Source organism: Brassica napus, chromosome A2, assembly GCF_020379485.1.
Source record: "Brassica napus cultivar Da-Ae chromosome A2, Da-Ae, whole genome shotgun sequence".
NCBI classification, from domain to species: Eukaryota; Viridiplantae; Streptophyta; class Magnoliopsida; order Brassicales; family Brassicaceae; genus Brassica; species Brassica napus.
Genome location: NC_063435.1, coordinates 23,871,782 through 23,898,324, shown reverse-complemented (window position 1 = coordinate 23,898,324; position 26,543 = coordinate 23,871,782). Strand labels below are relative to the sequence as shown.

General features: G+C 34.2%; 2 protein-coding genes, 1 long non-coding RNA gene, 1 other non-coding gene and 1 pseudogene across 4 annotated transcripts; 2 read left to right on the top strand and 3 right to left on the bottom strand.

The window, feature by feature from the left end:
- Positions 1-1,588: 1,588 nt before the first annotated feature.
- Positions 1,589-2,679, bottom strand: LOC111214652. The gene is made up of 2 exons (XM_022717667.2): positions 2,467-2,679; positions 1,589-2,394 (listed from the first exon to the last, which is right to left on the bottom strand). Exons 1-2 carry the CDS (start codon positions 2,651-2,653, stop codon positions 2,180-2,182), a joined length of 402 nt encoding a protein of 133 aa, XP_022573388.1. The 5' UTR covers positions 2,654-2,679; the 3' UTR covers positions 1,589-2,179.
- A 1,780-nt stretch (positions 2,680-4,459) lies between these two features.
- On the top strand, positions 4,460-5,557 carry LOC125580025. Its single transcript, XR_007317817.1, has 2 exons — positions 4,460-4,566; positions 4,645-5,557. It is a non-coding gene; the product is annotated as an uncharacterized LOC125580025 (long non-coding RNA).
- Positions 5,558-8,859: 3,302 nt separating this feature from the next.
- Positions 8,860-8,932, bottom strand: TRNAA-AGC. Its single transcript has one exon. It is a non-coding gene; the product is annotated as a tRNA-Ala (tRNA).
- Positions 8,933-9,362: 430 nt separating this feature from the next.
- On the top strand, positions 9,363-11,394 carry LOC106411463 (annotated as a pseudogene).
- Positions 11,395-16,065: 4,671 nt separating this feature from the next.
- Positions 16,066-23,698, bottom strand: LOC106411454 (cullin-associated NEDD8-dissociated protein 1). The gene is made up of 29 exons (XM_048743960.1): positions 23,572-23,698; positions 23,187-23,255; positions 22,923-23,092; positions 22,614-22,821; positions 22,148-22,313; positions 21,748-21,877; positions 21,453-21,567; positions 21,094-21,251; positions 20,884-21,007; positions 20,702-20,752; positions 20,552-20,634; positions 20,369-20,453; positions 20,194-20,295; positions 20,006-20,104; positions 19,735-19,845; positions 19,546-19,629; positions 19,208-19,348; positions 19,039-19,131; positions 18,782-18,903; positions 18,523-18,685; positions 18,197-18,436; positions 17,855-18,103; positions 17,590-17,766; positions 17,361-17,507; positions 17,143-17,259; positions 16,879-17,047; positions 16,717-16,794; positions 16,502-16,640; positions 16,066-16,403 (listed from the first exon to the last, which is right to left on the bottom strand). Exons 2-29 carry the CDS (start codon positions 23,220-23,222, stop codon positions 16,307-16,309), a joined length of 3,654 nt encoding a protein of 1,217 aa, XP_048599917.1. The 5' UTR covers positions 23,223-23,255; positions 23,572-23,698; the 3' UTR covers positions 16,066-16,306.
- Positions 23,699-26,543: the final 2,845 nt, after the last annotated feature.

Below are 26,543 nucleotides of genomic sequence, written 5' to 3'. Positions count from 1 at the left end.
AAAAGAGGTGAAAAGAGTGATCTTTGGACGAGCACAGCCGGAGCGACCTCTCGGAGCGACGGCATGAGGTCGCTGTGCACCACATCCCGGAGCGACTCATCCAGAGCGACTGCACAAGGTCGCTCGCGTTTTCACGTCTGGAGACACACATTTACACCTCGGAGCGACCTTCCAGAGCGACGTGCTGAAGTCGCTCCCGAAGCTCAGAGCGACCATACCAGAGCGACAGGGAGAAGTCGCTCGCGTTTTCATCACCCGGAGACGCGAGAACGAGCCCGGAGCGACCTCTCGCAGCGACACAGCGAGGTCGCTCCCGAAGCCTGGAGCGACTTGTCGGAGCGACGGGCTGAGGTCGCTCCGTGTTTTGTTTCTGCTCGAACTTGTGATTTCTCAAGGGCATTTTGGTCATTTCATTATGCACGTTTTTATTTTCTAAACCTATGTTTTATTACTCTGTAAGCCACCAGGAGGCAGATCATCTTTGTTCTTAGAAAAACCACCAAAAACCTTTGGAAAGGGATCTTTTTGAATGAATTGATCAGTTTATTATTGAGAATTCTGTGTTCTTATCTATTTCCTGTGTTTCTCTACATGATTAATCTGAAATCCAATATGGGTTTAAGAGGAATCATGGAGATTAGTGAGTAATCACCTTTTGAATTCATGGGTTAGGGAGATTAAGGGTGATTAGGTTAGAGCTAGGATGTTTTAGTGTAGATCATTCATATTTCCTTGCTAGTAGAGTAATCATAATGCATCTTCTGAGTTGGCCACTCAGTTGTTGATCCTTAGGCATTTCTCACCCGAAAGGTGTTCGATGAAATGCCCGAGACAACTCTCCTAGGCTTTTAGTATACTTTGCCAAAGACATTTGTTGTTAAAGGTGCTAAGATAGCTAATAGACTTGTTAGTAATGATTGCTTTCATATTATTCAACCAAAGACATTTGATGTTTGAGATATGTTAGCAAATGAGCATTCATCTAGACATGGAGCTTGCTTAGAATTGTGTCTAGGCTTAAGGTTGATAGTTTGATTGATCATCTGCCATCCTTAGTTCGATACTTGATCACCCAAGGTCTAATCCCTATACCCATGAGTTCTCTTTTCCTTTAGTCAAGAAAGTATCATTCTGTTATTGCTTTCTAGTTTTAGTCATAGTTTAAAACCCTTCTAAATCATTGGTTGCACTTAGATTAAGTGAGTACTTGCATTCTCAGTGCTTTGATATCCCTCAGAACTGGTTCGACAATCTTCTATACTACAACATTTGTCTTAGGAGCCTTGAAAACTCCTAACATCAGACTTTTACCATTTTTAGTAATTTATAGTCATTTTTAAAAATTCAAAATATAACATATAAGAAAAAAATCTAATTTTTTTCATTATATGTTTAATGTGATTGTTTAATTTTTTTAATAATATAAAATTAAACAAAAAAGAGAGAGGTTAGAAAAATTGTTATCAACTATGTATTATTCATAATCATTAATTGTCATATAAATGTTAACCATATTAGGTAATTCCGTAGCTTTTATTTAAGGAATGAAAAAATATTATTTTGTACACTACTAATTAATTTGATAGTTAGTTTAATAAAAAAACATAGTATATGTTTATATGGACCAACTTACTTTTCTAACAATTCTAAAAATCATTCTTGTAATGACACGTGACTATGAAAATATGTTGTAATGCTCCATAATTAATATACAGGCATTAGTATAGATTAGCTATCTTATAATATATACTAAATAAGCCCAATATCGCTGTATGACGACGTTGTTAAGCCCATTATCTAAGGTGATTCCAGCTTGTTTGCATTGATAGCTTGCTTTAGATGAATCATATATTTAATACATGATGTATATATTCGTTCTTCTCCCAAGTAATTAAACCTACTAGTTAATTGTTGAATAAACATTTTTTTTAAATTAAGAAGTTAAGAAAAAGCAGAAAATAAATGGAAGAGATTGTAAATTAAACATTTGATAATCATGTTTTGCTTCTTACATAGCAAAAGTTTCCAAGAAAAAAGGATTTGACTATCCAACATTAACTAATAACAAAATTAAGAAACTACAAATTACTTTTGTCCTTTTTTTTTGTTTGAAAATGTTATTCAAACTTATTAAACCAAAATAACTAGAGTCCACCACGAGGAATAGCCCTCAGAAACCTCACCGTACCGTTGGAGGTGGTGGAGATTCTGGAGTCACAAGCATAAACTGATAGTTTTTCTGGGTCTTGAGAAGTTCAATAACCTCGGTGATGTCAGCATCATCTGCGGCTCCCAAGTGTCCCAAGACTAGTATTCCCACCGATGGTTCTGGATTCTCACCTGACCACGAAACTATGTCCTCCAATATTTTCGTCATCTTCTCACGTTTCTCTCCTGAAATTAACCGTTCAAGTATGTCATGTACATATATTTTTAAGAAAAAAAAGTTAGAGAAAGATTTTTAACCTGCGTGAAAATGATGGAGCTTAACATCCCCCGAGGACTGAAAGTCAAGACCGGTCAAATCACCGTAAATCCGGATCGAAACAGGACCACGTAGACCAAGATCCAACAGTTTCTGTCTAATCCTCGGTACGACGTCAGCTGCAGTGAGCTCCTCAGGGATCTCACATTCGTTCCTGCATTCGTCCATGTCCCAGAAAGACTCCTGTCGCTGCCGCTGACAAGAAAACACAGCTTACTACACATACGGAGAAACAATAATTGTACCGATATATATTACATGATTATGTACGTATAGCCAAAGGTGATTGCTTGGGCTTTGATTGTTGAATCTATTTGGGCCTACCTTGGAACTGGGCCGGCTTCTCTTTAGATAGCAAAGGAGATCTACTTCAACTTTAATTGTATGCTTAAGAATCATCTCAACCTAATTAATCATATATATACTAAGTAAGCCCAAATGTAGTTATATGACGACGATGGACCGTCCATTTTTAGTGGCTGATACATGTATATTGTAAAATGGTTATGAGAGCTATTGAAGTGAATGTAAATTGTACTTCTTGACTAGACAATTGGGGTGATTTTGCAACTCTTAGAAGTGAAACCGCTCTATCGATCTTAAATTTTAAGTAATGATTTGGAATATAAACCGGTTTAAACTAAGAATTTGAAGTAAAGCAAACCGAAACTTAAACCTTTACACAGAACATCTGTAAGAAAACGACATCACATCTCTCCACCGTTGCTTTGCGTCACAGTTGCAGACTAAAGAGTGAATCATCAAATGTGTATCATGTATATACATTACATGATTTATATATTCTCTCAGGTGTAATTTGATCGACTAGTACTACAAATTTTCCCACGAACTACTATTAATTATTTTGATAAGGCAACAACCTCTGTTGGCCAGGCCACGTTATCAAAATTTAGGATTTTGTAAACCAGTACAACCAGTTGCTCAAAAAAAGTAAACCAATACAACCAGAAGAGAAAAAAGTCTTGACCCACATTTGACAATATATGCTACAAAGTACAAATAAAGAACCATCATACAATACTAAAAGCCAAATATCCTCAATGGAGAGGCCCTCCACGTCAGAAAAAATAATCAACCAATGGCATCACATATTTCTTCCACGTCAGGTTTAATTGGGCTACGGAGTGTTTTTTTTGTTATGGTGTTGGCCCGTAAGCCCATTACCTTAGCCAAAACGGAGAGGACCTCCTCTAGATGTCTCGACGAACCCTAGCTTCTCTTGCGCAGACAACAATCTGATCCCCTACGATCTCATCCCTTCCGTCCTTCCCACTTCCTTCCGTTTATCGGTTTACGTCTGTTCAATCAACCCTCCATCAAATCCTCATTAACCTCCATTAATGGGTTCCTTTTGCATCCCTCTCTCTGATTTCTTTTATAACCCCGATCATTCCTCCAGATTGATTATTCACAATACTATCCTCTCAACCGATGAATTCCAACAGCAAAAACTCCGTATCCGGCGATCTTCTCTCCAAGAAACCTGACGCTGTCTCCTCCGCCGCACCGGTGAAACCCTCCGCCGCATCGATGAAACCCTCTGCCTCTCCGTTGGATTCCTCCACCGCATCGATGGAACCCTCTGCCGCGTCGATGAAATCCTCCGCCTCAGAGATGAACCCCTCCACCGCAGCGATGAAACCTATTGGCCAATCCGGTGTCTCCGGTGATTCCTCTTCGAAGAAACATAACGGCATGGCTGTTGTCTGCTCCGATGTCCCCTCCGACAACAACGATCGCGTCGTGTTCTTCAAAAAAAAGAAAAGAAAGAGATGTCCATGCGCAGGGACGAAGAGAACAATATATAGAGGATTTGGTTCTTCCATTGGCAATGAGCGTCCAGAACGGAAATGCCTATCCAGATATCACTTTGAGAGAAAGAAGCACAAGTTCTAAGTGAGTTCTTCTTTGCTAACACTTTCTCTATGTTGTTGGGTGAAAAGAAGCACAAGAAACCCTCTGCCGCGTTAATTATAGTTTATTTCAGTGTTATGTTTCAGAGAATGAACCAAAGGCTAAGGGTGAGTCTGTATATAGTGGAGGTGCTCTGAATTTCTCTGGTGAGTGTGATTACACATGAGATCCTTCCTTCTTTCTGAGTTTTTGAATATTTTCCCTTTCACACATATTGTATTCAGATGAGCGGAAGGTGTAAGAGATTTCATCACGGGAACACTGGACTTGAAGTACGAGGATATGAGAATTTTAAACGAAACAGACAAAAGTGTTTTTCGACCGCAAGGGTAACGATCGCCACAGAGAAAATGGCACGGTCTACGTGGTTATCACGTTTACAGAATCGGATCTGAATATTACTTTGTCTGTTTAGTCTAACATTTTTCTTACCATGTTTCTGAAGAGATCAAGTTAGACGCTGCGAATAGTTGCATGTGAGAAACAGTGTCTGAGGAAACGATATGGATGTTCAGGAACTTACACCTGGCTCTCAAGACTTCACGATAGAGAGCTCGAAGACAAAGACAAAGACAAAGAAGTACCAGTACTGAAAAAAGAAAGGCGTAAGAAGAAACAATATAGACGAGCTAGAGAGAATTGCGACGCTGAAGTTAGCTAGAGGCAGACATGTTACAGCTTAAAGCTAGCAAAGCATAACGGGAGGCTGAGAGGTTCTGAGGATTGTACTACGAAAATGGACAAGTTTGAGGAGGCATGCACAAGTAACTATCTGAAACAGAGGTTGACCAAGGTTGACGCAGAGAAGAGAATCAGTATATGTTAAAGAAGATTAAGCTGAAAGAAAATTCAAGGATTGCATCACAAAGCAGTGGTGGTGGAGGAGACCCGTCACATGTGTATGATGTACTCAAAGGTCCACGATCTACTTCATGGAGTGTAAGTAGCAATGTGGAATATTTCTCCAGCGAAGAAGCTTTGCTTCATTTGGAGAGTAATGGTTTAGTTTATATGATATATCAAGTTATGGGTGATGGTTCTCACAAAGTTTCTAACTTTTTATATATTTGGTTGTGTTTTATTGTTCATTTGTAATATGCTCTCATAAACGGGTTTTAGAAAATAATAGTATTTTGGCAACATTGGATTCAATTTATTCATGTGAAAATACATATTTAATGATTACAAATATCCTAATAAAAATAAGAAATTAACTTGGAATTTAGCTAGAAATTTTATAACTTATATTTTTGTTTATTTTTAGTTATATGTCACTTAAATTTTGAACAGTACAATTTCTCATAACTATACAACTTCTTATTGGAAATGAAAATTTCAAAATTTAAATATCATTTTATTTTTACTTCAACATAATCTGAAACAGCAGCTTCATACTTCATGTATATATTTTCTATAGCACATACACACTCACGCATTTCTATATAACATGTTTGAGTTTCCGTAAATATAAACATAGCCTAAATATTTAAAGGGACTTTTTCTTGATCTAACTATGATGATCGGTCATGCTATAGAAATTATCTCATATAAATAGATATAAGTTTCTACTTATTTTTGGTTACTTTTATGTTACGTGATTACATCTGTTCATTATAGTATAACATTGTAATAGGTCCCAAAAGATATTCTTTCCGTATATTAACATGGTTTTTGATTGGCTTCTTTTCGTATATTGACATGTAATATACAACACATGTGCAATTAATCTATTGAAAATTGTAATAAAATAAATATTGACATGTTAGCTAAAAATAACTTAAAATTTATTACTAAACTACTATTATATATTTATTTTCAATTTTATGTATTATGGATTATTAAAAATTATTATCTTAAACACAGTTTATTTTTGGCGTTTATGAAGATTAAAGATTTTGGATTAAAAAAAGTAAAATTATTATTTTTATTTGAGCATATATCAATGTTTTGGATAAAAATATTTTAAATGCTATTATAATATTATATTTCTCATATATTGAAAAAAGTGTAGAAATTTGTTTGACTAAGAAAAAAGGTAGTGTAGAAATGTATAATTAACATTAAGTATGAAAAAAAAAGAATTGCAAAAAAGTAAATTTCTTTAACATGAAACACAATAAAGAAAAATTAAAGTTCATCAATTTAAGAACTCACAACTGTTATTATATTATTTATTGTTTTAAACTACAGTTTTGGTTTAAAAGAAAGTAAAAACATAATTTTATAATATATAAAAGAAGGAAACCCCAAGAGAAAAAAATAAATGAAAAAGTGAAGAATACAATAACTAAACCTGGATATAATTAAAACGTATTTCCTCAGTTTCAGTTTAATTATCGTTTCAGAATTGTGCATACAAAATTAAGAAAATATTTAATTTTGTATATTTTTAAAATAAATACATCATTACATATATACCTAACAACATTTCAACTAATAGGAAAACAGAAATTTAAAAATCATATATCATATAAATTGAATATTTATTAATAAAACTTAAAAAATATACTTATTTTAAAATAAATGTTTATTCTATAACGATAACTGAAATGAAAAGAGAGAATAAAATATAAATGGAAAAATATACACCATATAAGGAATAAACCTTTAAAATTGAAAGGCAAAAATAAAGGTAGGTGTATACTTACACCTAATTATAAATACAATAGAAAAATATACAACATAAATGCAAATTTAATAATAAAAATATATATTTTCACAAAATTAAAAAAAATTAAAACGAAAAAATGAAAATCATATATGTAACTGCATTAATCCCAACATATATTAAATTAAAATGTGTATTAGCTAACCATATGTGACATATCTTAAAACTATTAAAAATTAAGAATAATTAAATGAGAATTGAAAAAATAAAACAAAATATAACGGCATACCATCTATAAGTCAACGGAAACTAATAAGTAACAACTAAAAAGAAAAAATAATAATATCGAACTAATTTCTCTATTTAATGTGTTAGTCATGTTATCCATTAATTGGTTTCACGAATAAAAAGTCTATTGGATAATATTAATTATATGTAATACAATATAAATTTTAAAAAATATATATTTCAAATTCACTAAAAAATTAAAGCACAAATTAATGAAAATTATATTGCTCACAAAAATTAATAAAATATACAAATTTAAACAAAACAACTTATATAATAATAAATATAAAAATTAACAAATTCAAAATGTATAAACCGCGCGTAGCGCGGTGAGTAGTTCTAGTTATAATAAGAAAAGAACAAAACTTTTGCTGAATTACTCATCATTATAAAAATATTTGCGGAGAAATGTATATCAAAGAGTACAATAGAATCCCACTAAACTTTACCTACGAAATATTTATTATCCCACTAAACTCAATGTGCCGTCACGGTTGAATCATTCTCTCTATCAATCACTCTACATAGAATTGTTTGTCATGATGCATTGACTTCGGAGTTGCATTGTTTCTCTCTATTACAACGTCTTCTCTCCAAAACATGCTAGCGCAGCGTCAGGGCCGGGCCTGAAAAATATTGGCCCACAAGCAAAAAATATTTTTGGCCCTTTTGTTTCTAAAAACCAGCAAAAATATTTAAAGATGCAGGTGTGGACGTTTGAACTCTGGTTCATTTCCACTGTTAGAAAAATGTTTCCAGTAGAACTACATACTGTTTATGATTTTTATTGGCCCTAAAACAATTTATATTTTCGCCGGGCCCCAAGCACATGTTTGATAGGCTTCTATTCAGGTCCGGCCCTGCGCAGCGTTTTACGTCACCATAAATCCAATAAAATTACAAATATTCACATGCGAAAGACCACTTCACAGCACAACATCTCCAAATTATTTATATAAAGCAACAATTTCGTCAACGACCCCGCGCTTAGGCTAGGGATACACACCTAGTTATAAGAATAATGTAGTCAGAGTTGTAGTCAGGTGCTAACTCGTGATGACATGTACACATACGCGAGAAACAAAATTCTAAAGCATACAATTAGAACTGTTAGTCAAATTTATATAGATAGCTAGGGCACATTCGGCAACGGAGCATTATGTATATATATAGGCTGAGAGACAGTCGTTGTGGTTCAGAAACGAAACATGCCCATAACTCCCACTACATTTTCAGAGTTTTTGCCATTTGCATCAGGAGTTGTAGTGGATTCGATCTACGGATGCTAAAGTTATTCACAGCCTCGTTATTTAACATGAACGTGGAATATTAGTGATAGTTGTTGGCTCGCTGCACTTCTCATCATATGATTATATATGACGATTTTGCTATTTAGTTTGTTTATTTTCCTGACTGGTTCGCATTTTACAAGGATCGAAAATAGGTTGAATTGACTTCATTTAACAAAAAAAAAGAAGCTATGATTAAGTGTTCTTCCCTCAAAGTAACGGATTTTCCATTAAAGCATAATATGACAGAAAAATGGAGATGCGGGGTATCGATCCCCGTACCTCTCGCATGCTAAGCGAGCGCTCTACCATCTGAGCTACATCCCCAATTGTTCATAAGTTACAGTTTAATCAATATATAAAGTCCTAACACATTTTTTGGCTTCATTATAAACATAAGAATGATGCTTCCATCATAGTAGAAATTTTTTGGTGAGAGTTCCATAGTAGAAATCGAAGATGAAAAACCCCAGTGGCAGTGGGTGAGAGTATTGAAGTTAGGAGATGGACTTTTCTGGATTTGGAAGGTAGAGTGAAAGGAGGTATTATTGAGTGAAATATTTAATGTGGATAACTTTCTAAACTTTGTTAACTTTATGGTTATTGTTGCAAATTAAAAGAAACTTGCCGCGTTTGCGGTACTATTATTATAGAGATCCATCGAGACGGTGCAAAACGGCGTTTTAGGATTTAACTTGGTCGCGACAAAGAAGATCGGAGAGGAAGAGGAAGATGAGCGTAGAACTAACAAAATCTTGTGAAGAGAGAAAAGATGGAAGGAGAAGAAGAAGTGAGCATCAAAGAGTTGGCTTCGAACCTCACTACCTACAAAGAGCAGCTCCAACAGGTGTGGTGGATGATGATGACTGTGAATGATCATGCTATTGCTTATTGTCTGGATTGAATTTACAGTCTTTTGGTTTCCAGGTGAGGTAGCTTTTGTCTGAGGACCCTAGAAACTCTGAATATGCAGACATGGAACAAGAGTGATTCATCCTTACTTTCAGAATCACTTAGAGTTTTTGGTTTTGTGTGATCAAATCTTTTATTGTCCATCTCATTTTGCTTGTCTCCCTTTAGTCATTGATCTGTATGTCTCCACTAAATTAGATTAGGTTACCTGAACATATATGTTTTGTATATCAGGCCCTTTATGTCTGTCTTCTTTGAAGGATTCAGCATGTTGCTCGAAATAGTAACATCATTTAACAGCTAGCGGATTCAGTCAGTTTCTTGGATCTGAAAGGTGAGTATATTTTTTGAGTGCCATGTAACTCCACTAGTGGAGTTTGGTTCAGCCAAAAGCAGTTGAATGTAGGAGAATTAGCGAGGAATTCATCAGTTCTATATTGGTTATTGTGCAGGTGTGCTAGTATGGGTCATCATGATGGCCAAGCCTGCGTCTGTCTATCTCCTCATGTCTGAAGTTATTACTTTTGAAAATTCTGTGTGAAATTGTTGGAATCTTCAATAGTTCTCTGACACACTTTCTTCTTCCACAACTTAGGTGATTGCATTGACGGAGGAACTTCTAGCAACCGCAAAGCAAAATGAGATTTCTCTATCGGATGCTGGAGCAACTTCTGATTCACCCGATTTACTAGAGGGTGCTTGGAGACAAAAATGGTAAGTTTTATTTCTCTCATCTTTTCTCTTTTCTTTGTCAGACGAATGGTTACTTGAAAGCCCACTTCAAACTTTTGGTGACTCAACTCAAGCGTTATTAATTCTTTAGGAATCAAGGAATGACCCAATACATGAGGGCAAGTTCCCTATTGGAACAAAAGTTCAAGCTGTCTTCAGCGAAGATGGCGAGTGGTATGTCTAAAATAACTCGCGGTGTCTCTTGTAGTTTCATGATGTATTTACTGTATTCTTCACTTCTTCTTCCCTTGTTTGATTAGTTAAATGTTCAGGTATGAGGCGACTGTTGAGGCGCATACTCTAAATGGGTATTATGTTTCCTACAATGAGTGGGGTAACAAGGAAGAGGTAATGCTTTTATTCTTTTCTTTTGTGTTGAAAAATTAACTAATGTTGAGGTTGCCCTTTTCACACACAATGTAGGTTGATCCAGATAATGTGAGGGCAATAGAGAACAATGCTCTCTTGGAAGCTCAAAGACTTGCTGAAGCTACCAAGAATGCACTCAAAAGAAAGATTGAGCAAGCTGCGAGTTCTGATTACCAATCCAAAACTCTACCTGCAAAGCTTAAAATCGATCCTAATGATCCCGAGGATGTGGCAAGTCAAAAAAATGATTGGTTATTCGTTTCTTTTTTCACACTTTTGTTATAGTCCTAAAGGTCGTGCTCACTTGTGTTTCAGAAAATTGCAAAGCGGAAGAAGATACATGCGTTCAAGTCAAAGGCGAGGCAGGAGCAGCTAGAGGTTGCACAGAACAAGAAACAGAATGCTTGGCAACAGTTTCAGACAACTAAAGCCAAAACTAAAAAGGTAGGGTTCTATACAGGGAGGAAGAAAGAGAGTATATTCAAATCCCCAGAGGATCCGTGTGGGAAAGTGGGTGTGATTGGAAGTGGTAAAGGTTTGACAGATTTTCAGAAGCGAGAGAAGCATCTTCATCTCAAGTCTGGTAATGCTGAGGGCACTCATGAGTAAGAGAGAATTTTATGTTTTCCAAGGATTTTCAGGTACTTACTTAGTAACAATGTCTCTTTATTTGAAAGTAATGTAATCTTCGATGTTCCATTCCATGGTTAATACGACAAAATTAGTGTTGGTGTTGGACTATTTGCTGTTCTGGTAATTTAGGCCATGCTCATTTACATGCTACTTGCAACTCTGCCCATCGTAAGTCATTAGTATTTAAAATTTCTGTGATTAACAAACGAGATTTAGTCTATGATAGACAATACTTTCACCATGTCCAAGCTCTGAGAATCTAAGTTGTACACTCTCTCACTCTTTGAGAGGCCAAGAGGAGTATTTTTTCAAAAAAAAGAAAAAATTAAAAGTATGAAAACACAATACTTCTGGCAGCCATTGAAAAGCCAAATAAATCAAGGCTATTAAATCTCATATTGTCACAAAATTTAAAATTTTAGAAGAAATGTGAAAGTAATGTCCAAGGATTTTCAGACTAGTAATAACATGCCAAAGTTGCATCTCTTTATTTGAAAGTAATGTGATCCTCGATGTTTCTTTCCATGTCGCTGACACTTGGATACTAGTCATATTGGTAAAAAGTTTATTTGAATTAAAGTTTTATTTTTTGAACAAACTATGTTTTATAGCGGGCTGCATGCTATTAGAGACTTAGCCTATGATCAGTGTTTTTAAAACGGACACGGTGGTTAGACGAGACGGTCACATAGCCGGCTATATTGGAACTAAGTTAAAGAACCAAATGAAAACTATTAAAATTATCAGAAAAATTGAAACCGATGGAAGAAATTAGTTAATATTTCTATTGTTTTATATTTACTATAATTATTTTCAAATTAATACATGTATATATATATATATGTATAATTTGAGATTCAAACTATATTAAACTGTGATCTAACAATTATCCAATTTAGTTTCCAGTCGAATATTAAAAACATTTTCTATAATTAGAGATGTTGTGATGGGTAAGATAATTTTATCTGACCGAAATAGAGATGAACCCGTTAAAAAAACTAAATAAAAAGACACGAAAAAACCGTGTAACAATAAAATAATATAAACAAAACTCTATAAGTTTAGGATAATCCGCAAGTAGATTTTTTTGTATATTTTAAATGCATTTTTTAACTAAATTTATTTATAAATTTGCTGAATGTTTAATTTTAAATCAAGTTTCCTTTACATAATTTTTTTTAATTTTAATGTGCTTGGTCCTTTAAATTTGTGGTGCCATTAATTAATTATTATTCAAAAATGCTCATGATGTCTTCTCTAATTTATAGAAACCGAAGATAAAACTTATGTTTAATTCAACTTATGCATGATTCAACAACTAATTCAAAAATCAAAATCATCAACCTTAACGACAACAACATATACAATCTAAAAAGACCGTGGAACTGTCTGATAAAAAGTCATAAAGATTCAAATACCACCAGTCAGAAATTTGTATTGTACTACTTAATTTGTTGAGTGTTTGTAATCAATCTAACCACAAAGTTGAGGCCTGACTTCACAAAGTTGAGGCCTGACTTGTTTATGATGAACTTAAAATTTGGAACATCATTTTTCACTCTCACTTCATCTCTCTTGACCTTCTTTATATTTGACATCGTCATGAGTTTAACACATGATAACAATTTACAGACAAATTATATTCAAATTCTTCAAAACAACAAAATCATAAACTTATATTCTAGAATTACTTGTTGTGGTCGTTGTATCCTTGTTTTCATAAAAATATTCTTCAATGATACCTAAAATATAATATGTAGATATATAAAAGTTCATATATGAAATAAAAAACACAATATCAAAACTAAAAATTTACCTTTAAATTTGGTAAACTTCTTAACCAATTTCGAATACAAAGCACTGACTGGACATTTTTTGGACATTTTTTTGGAAGGAGTACGTAATTTAGATCATCTTCTATGACAATTTAGTAAGAAACTCATGTGAAGTTGATGTTGCTGAAGAGGTAGAAGAAGCACTCTAAAACTTGGCTCCATACTCTTCATAAAATGTTTTCAGATTCTTTTTAACAACTTCAACTTTTTTCCCAACAGTTTCCGGATCCACTTTATCATAAGATGTTCTCGGATCCAGCTATATCATAAAAATTCAACAGCGCTACAAGTTAAGTTGATAAATAATCAACTAAAAGGCAATCATCCCTCTATATGGTTTCACATTATCTATGCATGACCTATTTAACTTGTAATAATAATGATTGTTAATATTATATAGGTCAAACAAAGACTCAAAGTATCTAAAGAAAGGAAAATAACTTAACATAGTGATATGTGTTTCTACTTAGAAACAAATAAAATCTTAATCAAGTAAATAACTGACGAGTAACAAGTTTGAGACTAGAAACTCGAGATACTATTTCAGACAAGAACAAATAAATTAACTGTAAATGACATTTCTACTTAGCTTTCAAAGAATCAAACTACCAACCAAAAATTGAGAGGACTTTAAATAAACCAAAGTGGCAACAGACGAGACTCACACAGTGTAATGATATTCGGGGCTTCCAGAATCGAGTTCAGGGAGGAAGAGGGTACAGCTCCTGATGGCGAGTTGAACTCGCAGTTTTCAATTCGAGTTTGACGACGCATATTAGAGGAGGATACTTCACATCGTAAGTTTTTTGGTACTCTTAAATTTTCTCAATTTGCATTCATCTATCGTTGCATGTCGGAATCTGGTTTTGTAAAGTAAAGTAATTAGAAGTTTGAATTTTTCTTTTTATAAGAAAATGTTAATTATATTATATTTGCAAGTCAGTAGTTGACTGTGTATATAAATAGAATAGACTCGATGAGGATAACTATGTGAACTTCTATTGCTTTGTTTGAATAAATTTGTAAGTAAAATATACTACACATACTGGTAAATATAGTAGTACATATATTTATCTGCATAGTATATAAATGTTATAGTGCTGGACGGTGATGTTGTATATAAATGAAATAGTACATATGTCTGCCCGCATAGTATATAAAGTGTTATGTTAATAATATGGTATGTGTTATGGAAGTGGTTTTTAGTTTAATGCTAATGTGATTTATGAACCTAATCGGGTTATGAATGCTACATAATTGATAATCATAATCTGATAGATATTGTTCTGCAGCTCTGGTGGTGAGGACTAACCACACTAAGCCGGTGAGTTTGTGTTAGCGTGTCAGAAAAGAAGAGAAGATGTAAACGATGACTCGTCAACTATACTATATCCAGTGAAAAAAATTATAGAATAGTATATGTTCTTCGCCGTGTTTATTAGAATATATTTGTAGTTTGTATCTTATTTATTATCATTGTTTCAAATTTGTAAAAAGTTGTAATTTAAAATGAAATAAAGCTAACCATTAATATTTTAATTGGTCAGGTTATTCGAAAAATGGTTTGATCCCGTTGAACGGTAACGAGTTAATAATTATTTCAACCACTATCGGAAAGAGTTGATAATGACACCGTCTTCTTCTCCACCTTGCTATGCATAGTCTCTTCACCTATTTTAATGGTGCAATGTAATACTGTTTTGTTATATTCTATTTGACTAATGTAGAATAAAATACGATTTTACAGTGAATAAATATATATCAATGATACAACTTCCAAAACATAATATATACTTATGACACTGTCCTCTTCTTTTTTTTTTCACTGATGTTATTAACAAAAACAAAGTCAACAAACATGTCCAACAAAAACCAAACAAACAAAACAGCTAAGGGCACAACACAAGGCCCAAATAGCATAAGAGCCAAAGAAGCCCAACTATTAGATACAACTTGCGGCCGTAAGCACAGCAAGTAGAAACCGTTGAGGAAAAATGATTAGTCATCCACCACGTGTTCGGTCGACAAACGATTCATGATCCACGCGTCAAGATAACCAATCACCGTCTTCCTCCGGAGCCAGCAACGAGGCACGACGGAGCTCCACCAACAGGAGAGACAAGCCGGTGAAAAGCCGCTCAAACAGAGAAACTCTCACCAATATCAAAGTCGCTAAGCCTAGACTGACGGATCAAACGTTTCAGAGAGGAGAAATCAACCGTCTTCAATCGAGCCAATCAACATCGATTTTCCTGAATTAACGATCAGACATCCTTGTTGATACGAACAAGCTTGAGGATGAAACAACCCAGCCGAAGGGAAGGAAAGAGACATCGGACGATTAGCTCAAGAGTCGGATGAGCGAAGGAAACACATGAAACGCCGATCAAACACAAACCCGGAGAAAAGGCTCCGGAAGAGAGCCGGCGAAGTAAATACTATAGAAGCTATCACTCCCCGGAGACAAAAGTTGGCGAAGCCGGTGATAGCGAGCAACCGCTTCCCAGAGTCAGAGCCCAAAGGTCGGGACTTTGTACCAGACTAAACTCCGGCGAACTAACACAAAGATCACTCTCTCTGAAAAGGAAACTAAAGAAAAAGAAAAGAAAGCATCAAAACCAAAGATATCTCCTTCCTCTGAAAGATTTTTCTGGAGATAAGAGGAAGAGAGAATAGCTACACCGTCCTCTTTTACATTCGTCAAATAGAATATAACAAAACAATATGATACAATTCCAAAACATAATATATACTTATTGTTTTCTAGTCCTTGGTCTAGAAAACCTTTAGGAACAGACCAATAAACAAAAAAAAACGTTACGTTATGTCAAAATCAATAACACACCTAACTTATAGTCTATATATAGCTATTATGCAACTAAACCCCTTTATAATTCCTATCTATGATGTAACATGTGCTTTGTTTCCAATAATTTCATACAGTCCAAGCTTCTGAGTCTTTTACTCGAGGCCACCAAGTTAACGTTTCTACTCATTTTTAAAAGTCAATCAAAAGTATGAAAGCACAATACCACTACCAACAATTGAAAAGCCAAATAAAACAAGGCTATAAAATCCCTCGAATTGTCACAAAAAGAAAATTCCAAAAGCAGAAAATAAAAAGAACAGACTTGTTGCGGATTGTAAAAAAAAAAACAAGGCTATAACATCATCGATAGCTTTTATGGTTCCTCATGTAATAAAAGAACATACACTCTTTTTACTCATTGCGGATTGTCTGATACTTCCCCCACAATGATTCAGACCTCTTCATCTCAGCCATTAAGCTCTTGAACTTGTGGCTGTAATCCACTCCACTGTTCATTTAATTAAAGAAAAAAAGAAGATCAGACTAGTTTGGATTTAAACGAAAAAGAGCGAAAAAATCATAATCTTTAAGAAATGGAAAGAGAACCTGATCCGATCCAACGATGAGATAGCACGAAGAGCACTTCTGATCATGTCTTCATTACGGTCATGCTCTTGCTTCACGGCATCTTGCTTTGGCTTGAAGTTTATTGTTTTTTGAAGTGGTTCCACAAGCGAATCCAGTACTGGAACAAAACCATCATGATAAGCAATTTTTACCCGATTTTGAAACAATGATTTTGGAAAGCTATTTTAACATACCAGCTAGCACGGCTGAGGGGCATTTATCCGCTAGTAGTGAGAGAATAAGATGACAAATCATCTTCAGATCATAATGATCTGCATAAACAGAGATTTTTGTTATAATGCTAAAGCGTAACTCTATGTTAATTTAACATACAAGATAGAGATTGACACACTCACCTTCAAGTCCGGATTTGAGGAAAGGGATAATGAAAGAAGACGGATTCAGTTGATCAAGACAGCTATCGAGCAGAGTAAATACACACTCAAAAGCCGCTTTCCTCAGTTCAAGCCCGTCATCAACAACGTGCTTGAATGGCCCTAGATCAACCGTCCTTATTAACTCTTTCTGCAAACAAAAAAACAGAAAGGTCTCAGCCAAATGAATTCCAAAATATTATGACAGGATTGTTGTAACACTAAGAGCCTTTTTACAGAAATTACCTTGATAACGGTTTGATCATAAAGAAGCGGTAACAACTCAGAGAGGAGTCCTTTAATGAGGTTTGGTTTGTAGTGAGCAAAGGTACTCAGAGCTGACACAGCTGCACGCCTAACATGCTGCAAAGATCAAGGAACCAGGAAAAGAAAGTTATGATCAGTCGGAACAAGATCAATGATTCTTGAGATCATTGAATAAGGTTAAATTTTATATGACCTACCCTGTCACCATCTTTAATTAACATGAGGAATGAAGAAATCTCGGGGAAGATGATTTCATCCAACTTCTCAGGCCGTTCCACGACAGAATATTTCACAGCGGTAACAACAGTCGCACGAGTAAAAGCGGCTGGACTAGTCGTCCTCACCTGTAAAATTTATTATTACTCATCATTCACACTCATGACAGAAAACGAGTAAATGAAGATAGTAAGATTGTTCTGCAGCTACCTTAAGTGCAGGAACTAGTTTCTCAGGTTCTATCAACGCCATTTTTCCCAAGCATTCAGCAACAACATTCCTTACACCCTCTTCCTCGCTTTCACAGTGGTTAAACAGTAACGCAAGTATTTTCTCAACACTGGAATTCTGGAAATCAGCTTTATCAACAGACTGCCTCACGATCACCTGAAAAAACCAAGGAACAAGGTATGAAATCTAACAATACATCTAATTTGATAGAGTATAATACGGACACGTGTTCAGGAAAACAAACCTCCTTGAGCGAATGAAGGAGAATATATTGTTTCTTCTGTTGATTATCAATCTGGTTCAAGATAAAAGGTAAATAATTCGACAGATTGCCAACAGCAATGTTTCCAAGAGCATATGAAGCCGCAGACTTTATTTCTTCAAAAGGAGACTGGAAAGACTCAATGACGATCGTCTCAATGCCAGCATGTGCGCTCAGATCTTTCCTTCTCCCAATCTCACCAAGAGACAATAAGGCAAGATGCTGTTTTGCCTGCACGAGAAAAACCATCACCACAAAATAAGCCTTCCAATAGATGTAGATCTACAAAGGAAAATACGCAATTTGTCTAATCCGAAAGCTTACTGAATTTGTGCCGCTGTCATCTTTAAGGATTTCTATAAGCATTTTAACTGTAGACGAGCAATTCTTATCACCTGCCGCGAGACAAAGAACTGCAACACACTGTGCAATTGAATATAATGCTTGCTTTGGGACGCCTCCCGACTGAGGGGAAGGCTTAGCACAAGAAAGTAATGAGTCGAGTAAGGTGTAGAAACTCGTATTTGCATGATACACCAGAGCTTCAAAGAATCCTTGCAGAGCCTGTGACAAAGCATCCACAAGATCAGCTCAGCTGTATCTTTGATCCAGGTAAAGTATAAAACAATTCAAACAAAACATAAAATTACCAAAAGTGCTTGACCCTGGAGCAATGGACTTTTAACTAAAGTTAATGCCTGTGGAAGAACTTTGTTGCGAACCGCCAAACTGATATTTTCACTACAACTCTTTCCGGTCATCAGAGTGCAGCAGAGTTCAAGTGCAAGAGCCGTCATATGGAGGTCCGAAACGCTGAAAAGACAGATGAGAGTCATTCATCTAATGAACCACCAACATAAAAGGTTTAGAGAGAAAAAAAACATTTGCGGAAGTTCTGGACAAACATACCATATCAGAGATGAAAGCTCCACAACAATAACTTCATAAGCATCTGAGTCGATTTTATCACCGTAGGCTGTTACCAAGGTATTCATGGTAATCAGTGTTGCTTGCCGTAGAACCCGATTAGCCTGTTATACAGAAACATAAATACAAATTGCCTAAGTACAAATTATTGTATTCAGAGATTTTTTCACAGATTATGAGTCAGTAAACATAAAAAGCATATTTGATGCCTATTAGTAAGAAGCCATATACTGATATACCTTCCTTAAGAACCCAGTTAATTCAGCAATCAAATGGTCCAAGACACATGATAGATCAATGTGCAGCGGAGATGTGGCAATGACAGCAAATGCCTGCATGCACCAACACAATCACGAAAATGAGCTAAAAAATTTAAAATAAAAGCGTCAACCAAAGCATGAGAACAACCTTTACTGCTGTGAGGCGAGTGATTTCGTTTCCCATTCGGTCAACAAGCACAGGAAGGCATGAAGGCAACTCTGCTCCAAGTTGATCGCCAAATGTTGAAATCACAAGACCCATGCAGGTAATAGCACACTCCTTGACCTCCTGTTACAGCGAAGAGAGATTAAGAAACATAAATAGTACCATAAAACACACAGCAATTTGCTTATCTTTTCCAATTTCAGTAATTAATCATAAAAACAAATTGAAAGAGTTCACAAATAAAATTCAGATCTAATGCCCCAAAGCCAGGATATTCAAAAAACGATGAAAAAAATAAAAAAGGGGGATTCATTCCAAACCTGGTCCTGATCTTGATTTGTCAAGCGAGACATTATCGCATTGTAGATCGGATGAACGAATGGTTTAAAATCAAAGCCCATACCCTAAACCACATAAGAGAAGATATCAGTGGAAGCAAAAATCTGTGGGTTGTCAACGGGTAAAAGTATGGATCGAATGATAATTAAAAAACGCTGACACTGATTTACCTGAGTACTTGGGCGTACTACTCTGACAAGTTCCCCACAGACCCTTAATGCCTCGGCGGTCACCTTGTAATAGCGTTCGCCAACAGCAGCTAAAACAGGACTAGAAAGAGCCTAGATTGACATAAAGTTAAAGAGTCAGTCAAATCAACCTTCATCAGCTGTTAACGTCATTTAGTTTTGAAAACTAAGTTCTGACGTCTATGACTCAACAGTAGTCATTGAACATTTTGACAATATTTCGATGGACAGAAGACCACAAAAAGTTTCCAACCTTAATGTAAGGATGAAAAACAGGAGGTGCATGCGATGCCAATACTAATTTTGTGAAGACAAGAGCTTCGATTTTCAAGTTTGAAGTAGAAGATTTATCCTGGAGGGGAAAAAGGAGGAAACATGAGCAAATTAACAAAGAACGACACCGAGAGAATGTAAATATGTGTACTGAATATCCCCACTTACATTAAGCGCTCTTTCAATTCCAGGAACTAGTGAACCAATATGATCAGCAAGGCAGTCAGGCAGGACGACCACAAGTTCTCTCAAAACAGAGAATGCACCAACCTACAAATAGGTAAGGAGCTTTTAAAATACCGAAAAGGAACCAAGCCGAAAAGAAAAATTCACACTTTCGTACCTTCGTCTTAACAGACTTTTCACGCAGCTGCCTATTTATGGATTTCACAATCTTTGAGACTTCTTGCTTCAGTAGCCATTTCGCACTGCATCGATCAAAGTTATATATTTTGTTAGCAAAATTCATCATTAATGTGACAGACCATCCATAGTTACTGATGGAGTGAAAGGATGCAGAATTTACCTTGATTCATCGGTGTCAGTTTGACCTTTTGTGACATTTCCTGTTTGCCGTAACAGATCAATGAATGTGTTGAAAACATCCATCTGTAACAACAGTACCGCGGGTCAGTGATCGTTTAACAATGCAGGATCAAGCATTTATTTTACATACCTTCACATTTTCCTCTCTTTCCTTAAATCTATCAATCAGTTTTGGGCAGGCCTGCACAAGAAGAGTTATTATTAATTTCCTCAAGAGATTACAGTATATATCGATTTCTCATTTTAATTAAACATATCAAGAGAAGTAATTTATTATATAATCCTCTTGATAGGTGTTAAAATAAGATATACCTCTTGATATACTTTAGAGATCATCTCAGAACGAGAAACTATTAATCCTGCCAAGCATTTCGCCGCAGCTCTCCTAACTTTCCAGCTGGCATCCTCATCATCCGTGTACTCATTCGCACTCTCACTGTGAGGAGAAAGACACGAATCACTAAGACAAATGTGCACAGCAAGAAGCAAGGTTACGGATCCAATGCATATATCATAACTTACTCATCTTCTTCATCTTCAAGAGTCTCATCATCAGTATCTTCCTCCATATTGTCCGTAAAATTTGGGTCATAACTTATGTATTCTAAAGTGAGGTTCAAAATTTCATCACAATATGGTGAGATGTCCCTTGGACACCGTAGCAAGAAACTTTCAAGTGCCTGCAGTAAAATATCAAAAACATTTTTCATACAACTATCACCGAAGCTTAATGAAGATTAAAATCCAAATTTCAGACGACAGAGTAACAGAAAAGAGACTACGAGCACGCCTACGTAATTGGCCGATCAAGAAATTGGATAAGAAAATAGAAAGATGCACGCCTAGTGAGAAAGTAGAAAATAGGGAATCTTGTGTGAGACCTGTAAGCTATACTCGCGGAGCTCCTCATCATTCTCCGAAGCGCTGGTGCAGTATTTGATCAATACTGGAACAGTATTACCAAGATGAGTCCCAAATCGGTATCCGACAGAGCGGCTGAAACAAAAATAAACGTAATAAATATCATCACACCCATGGCAACTCTAATCATAAATTCATAATACACAAGGTAAAACATGCATCCCATTCAATGAATAGTCAGGACAACCACAACTAACAGAAACATATACATGGATAAAGACAAGTACCACAACTAAGAAGGATAAAAGGAAGTACCTTAAAGCTCCAATCATTTGAATATTGGTGCGTGTAATCTCCGATTTCGCATTCTTGTTACTTAGGTTTTTCACAACTTGAACTGTCGCTTTTGCGAGCAAATCATCAGACAGACTCGAAGCAAGAGATGCTGAAACCCAAAAAATGGAACTTAAATGAGATATCCAACATCGAATTAAGGCTTACTATATAAGACTGGGGTCTGGGGGGAACATATGGAGTTGAATATATCATTTAAACCCGCTTTGGTATCACATGAACTAACACCACCAGCTGAGATCCATATTCATAAATTTATTACCGGGCTGACACTCAATCCCCATGAGATTAGAAACTGGTTTCACATTAACCAACTACTGAACTAGGCAACAATCTTACTGTCTCAATTTTGCTAACTTACCAATGCATGTAACAGTCTTCTTCCTGACTGTGGCTTGGTTACAGCCCAATTGCAACAGCAATGCGTTCAGTAGCTTATTGTGATCATCTGCCATCAAACTTCCGTACTTTTGAACAACATCACACATGATCTCAAGACACTCACACTTAATCCCTGAGCTCATTCCCTTCAGCAGCAAGACAGCAAACAATTAGTTATTTGCAAAACAAAACAAGTAGATTAGGGTAGAAACATAATTACAAGCCTCTACTGTTCTCTGCTTTACTCAGAGTAATTCAGAAAGAGCTATTAAACTGTAACAGCGCCAACAAAACTATCAGGTAAAATCAATTCAACTATAAGTATCAGTCCATCTAATGTGTAGCCTGAGTTTTTCTTTAAATTGTAAATTGGTAATTTTGCGGGCATCCTGAAATTGTCAGGGCCTGTAGAATCGAAAAAAGGAATATGCCTCCTAGCAACTAACCTCGCCACTTATCCCTCCAATCATTTGTGGAGTTAGAGTAACAAGAATGGATGGAGCAAGCGAAGGAGCAACTTGAGCGACAACAGTCCTGAGAGCTATGCTTGCGGTATCACGGTGTTGGTCTTTCCCATGCAGCAGTTTCTCACACAATTTGTTGGTAATCTCCACAATACGCTCTTCTCCAACCTTCTTCACCAATGGAGCAAGACTGGACGAAAAAATCATAAATCAAAGATCGAATACAGTCAGCTAATTTACAAAAATCTCAAGACCATGAAAACCAAAGATGCTAAGAGAAAGGAAGCAAACCATTTAACAGCCAATCCAGAAACATCACCAGCCACATCATCAAGCTGTTTAAGTATGATGCTCGACAATCTCATCTCCAAGTCCGTATCGAGTTTAAAGGATTCCTTATTCAACTCATTGAGCAAATCAGACGTTGCCATGTATCTAAAATCTTTATCTTTGCCAGTCATCTAAACATTAACACAGAAAACACACAGATATAAGAAAATTTTGTATAATCAATAACAAAATCGATCTTAGTTCGATATATAGATAATGAAAGACCTTTTCAATTATTCCAGAAACTTGTAAGTTCGCCATCTTTGCTTGACCTTATCAATTCACCCCTTCCAACTGCATCAAACAAGGATCCATCAGTGCAATGCAACTCAAACAAGCTCTCGATATAGTTCAATACGTCACAAAGGAGAAGCCAAGCCCCGAAGAAGGACTGATCCTCTCCCGATAACAAAACCTAATCGATTTCCCTAAGAAAACCGATGATCAATCGAAGATCACAAACAAGAGGTTCGTTTCGATCAATCGAAGTAGCTTCGCACCAAAACCCTAAGAGTGCGACTACGACTGGGGATACTAAAAAGAGTTAGTGGTAGACATCGTCAGACTTCTCGATGTCGAACTAAATCGTAAACAAGGAGGCGAATCTAACCTCAGAAGACGAAATCGACGACGGAGAAGGAAGCAGAGCGGCGAGAGGGTCCGATGTAACGGTGGTGAGGTTGCCAAGAGACACTGTAAGTTTTGCCCCGGACTCGTCAAGCTTTGGTTCATATACGCCTTCTCCTCTTCTTAATAAGGAAGATACAAGTTTACAAATGGGCCGCGTGGAATTAAATTGGGCCTAGCTGCTATCTAACATTACCTTTTACGGTTATTTTATATATTACAGTATCTTTTTTACATCTCTTGTTAATCCTTACGAAATTAAATAAGAAATATATATATATATTCTTTTGACAAATATCATTATTGATATTTCTATTTTAGTTTACTATTATCTGAAATTTTATTTTTAAAATTAATTTTGGAAATATCAAAAATAAAATATGTATAAATTAAATTGTGACATTCATTTGATAATAACAATTGCAATTGTTTTTTTTTTTTATTTTTCAACAAAATTTTTATTTTTAATTTATTTTAAACTATTTTTTTGAAAGAATATTTGTATTCCCCAGATTTCTGTATATATTATGATTTTATAAATTACTTTTCAATTAATGTGAATCTAGAATATCTGTGAGACTAGATGTTGATACATTTATGCCAATCAATTTGGTAGAATTAATTTGGTTTTATGAAAAAAAGAAAACAAATCTCTACTAATAAAAGGGAGCTTTTGAGGCTCCATAGAGCGTCCACATCAGCGGAAAAAATTTCTCCCGAAAGATGACACGTGGCATAAAATGTAGTTTTACATTTTAATATTACTTATTTTCGAAAATTGTAAAAAATATGTAAACATACAGCATAAAAAAATGGAAAAACTACATTAAACATATGTAAGATTACTATTTTTCACTTTAAAAAAGACGGCTTATCTCCATAATGTAACATTCCCGTTTTATAAAAAAAAAACAAAAAATTATATATAATTTCGAAAATAAGAAATATATGTAAAACATATAACATAAAAATGGAAATACTACATTAAACATATGTAAGATTACCATTTTACATTTAAAAATAACAATAATATGTAAACATACAACATAAAAAATGGAAAATTTACATTAAACATATGTAAGATTACCATTGTTCACTAAAAAAATGGTTTATCTTCATAATGTAACATTCCCATTTTATAAAAAAAAAACATAAATATAACTATTTGACTATTTGTCCAAGTTCGTCTATTAAACATTGCCGTTTTACATTAAAAATGGAAAAATACGTAAAGATTTAAACATCTATCTTAAAATATAAAATATAGACATTAACTAAATATAAAGTATAAGAAAGAGAAATACTCAATATAAACAAAATAAATAATAAGTAAATATTATAAATATATAAATATACGAATTATATATACAATAATAAGTAAATGCACAATTTTAAAAAAAATGGAAAGAGTACATTAAATATAAACATCTATCTTAAAATGTAAAATATAGATATTAAGTAAATAGAAAGTATAAGAAAAAGAATACACAACTTAAAAACAATGGAAAAATATATTAAGATTTAAACATCTATCTTAAAATGTAAAATATAGATATTATGCAAATAGAAAGTATAAGAAAAGGAAATACACAATTTAAAAAAATGGAAAAAGTACATTAGTATTTAAACATCTATCTTAAATCCTTACTAATAAAAGGAACTTTTTGAGGCTCCATAGAGCGTCCACATCAGCAAAAAAAACTTTTCTCAAAAGATGACACGTGGCATAAAATATAGTTTTACACTTTAATATTACTAATTTTACTTTTTGAGGCTCCATAGAGCGTCCACATCAGCAAAAAAAACTTTTCTCAAAAGATGACACGTGGCATAAAATATAGTTTTACACTTTAATATTACTAATTTTGCAAATTATAAATAATATGTAAACATACAGCATAAAAAATAGAAAAACTACATTAAACATATGTAAGATTACCATTTTTCACTTGAAAAAAGACGGCTTATCTCCATAATGTAACATTACCATTTTATAAAAAAAAAAAAAAATTTATATATAATTTCGAAAATAATAAATATATGTAAACATACAACATAAAAAATGGAAATACTACATTAAACATATGTAAGATTACCATTTTACATTTTTAATTTAAAAAATAATAATATGTAAGCATACAACATAAAAAATAGAAAAACTACATTAAACATATGTAAGATTACCATTTTTCACTAAAAAAGACGGTTTATCTCCATAATGTAAAATTACTATTTTGCAAAAAAAAAACATTATATATAATTTCGAAAATAATAAATAATATGTAAACATACAACATAAAAAAAATGGAAATACTACATTAAACATATGTAAGATTACCATTTTATATTTAAAAATAACAATAATATGTAAACATACAACATAAAAAAATCGAAAAACTACATTAAACATATGTAAGATTTCCATTTTTCACTAAAAAAAACGGCTTATCTCCATAATGTAACATTACCATTTTATAAAAAAAGAAAAAAACATAAATATAACTATTTGACTATTTGTCCAAGTTCTTCTATTAAACATTGCCGTTTTACATTAAAAATGTAAAAATACATTAAGATTTAAACATCTATCTTAAAATATAAAATATAGATATTAACTAAATATAAAGTATAAGAAAGAAAAATACTCAATATATATAAAAATAAATAATAAGTAAATTTTATAAATATATAAATATACGAATTATATATACAATAATAAGTACATGCACAATTTTTTAAAAAAGGAAAGAGTACATTAAATATTAAACATCTATCTTAAAATGTAAAATATAGATATTGAGTAAATAAAAAGTATAATAAAAAGAAATACACAACTCAAAAACAATAAAAAAGTATATTAAGATTTAAACATCTATCTTAAAATATAAAATATGGATATTACGCAAATAGAAAGTATAAGAAAAGGAAATACACAATTTAAAAAATGGAAAAAGT

What these genes read in the sequence shown, in the direction of transcription:
- LOC111214652 (XM_022717667.2), bottom strand. Translation starts at nt 2,653, where the DNA reads ATGGACGAATGCAGGAACGAATGTGAGATCCCTGAGGAGCTCACTGCA. An exon ending in GCTCCATCATTTTCACGCAG is followed by an intron (nt 2,395 to 2,466) that starts GTTAAAAATCTT and finishes GGTTAATTTCAG; the next exon opens with GAGAGAAACGTGAGAAGATG.
- LOC106411454 (XM_048743960.1), bottom strand. Translation starts at nt 23,222, where the DNA reads ATGGCGAACTTACAAGTTTCTGGAATAATTGAAAAG. An exon ending in GAAGACTGTTACATGCATTG is followed by an intron (nt 21,878 to 22,147) that starts GTAAGTTAGCAA and finishes TTTGGGTTTCAG; the next exon opens with CATCTCTTGCTTCGAGTCTG. An exon ending in TCCGCGAGTATAGCTTACAG is followed by an intron (nt 21,252 to 21,452) that starts GTCTCACACAAG and finishes ATTTTACTGCAG; the next exon opens with GCACTTGAAAGTTTCTTGCT.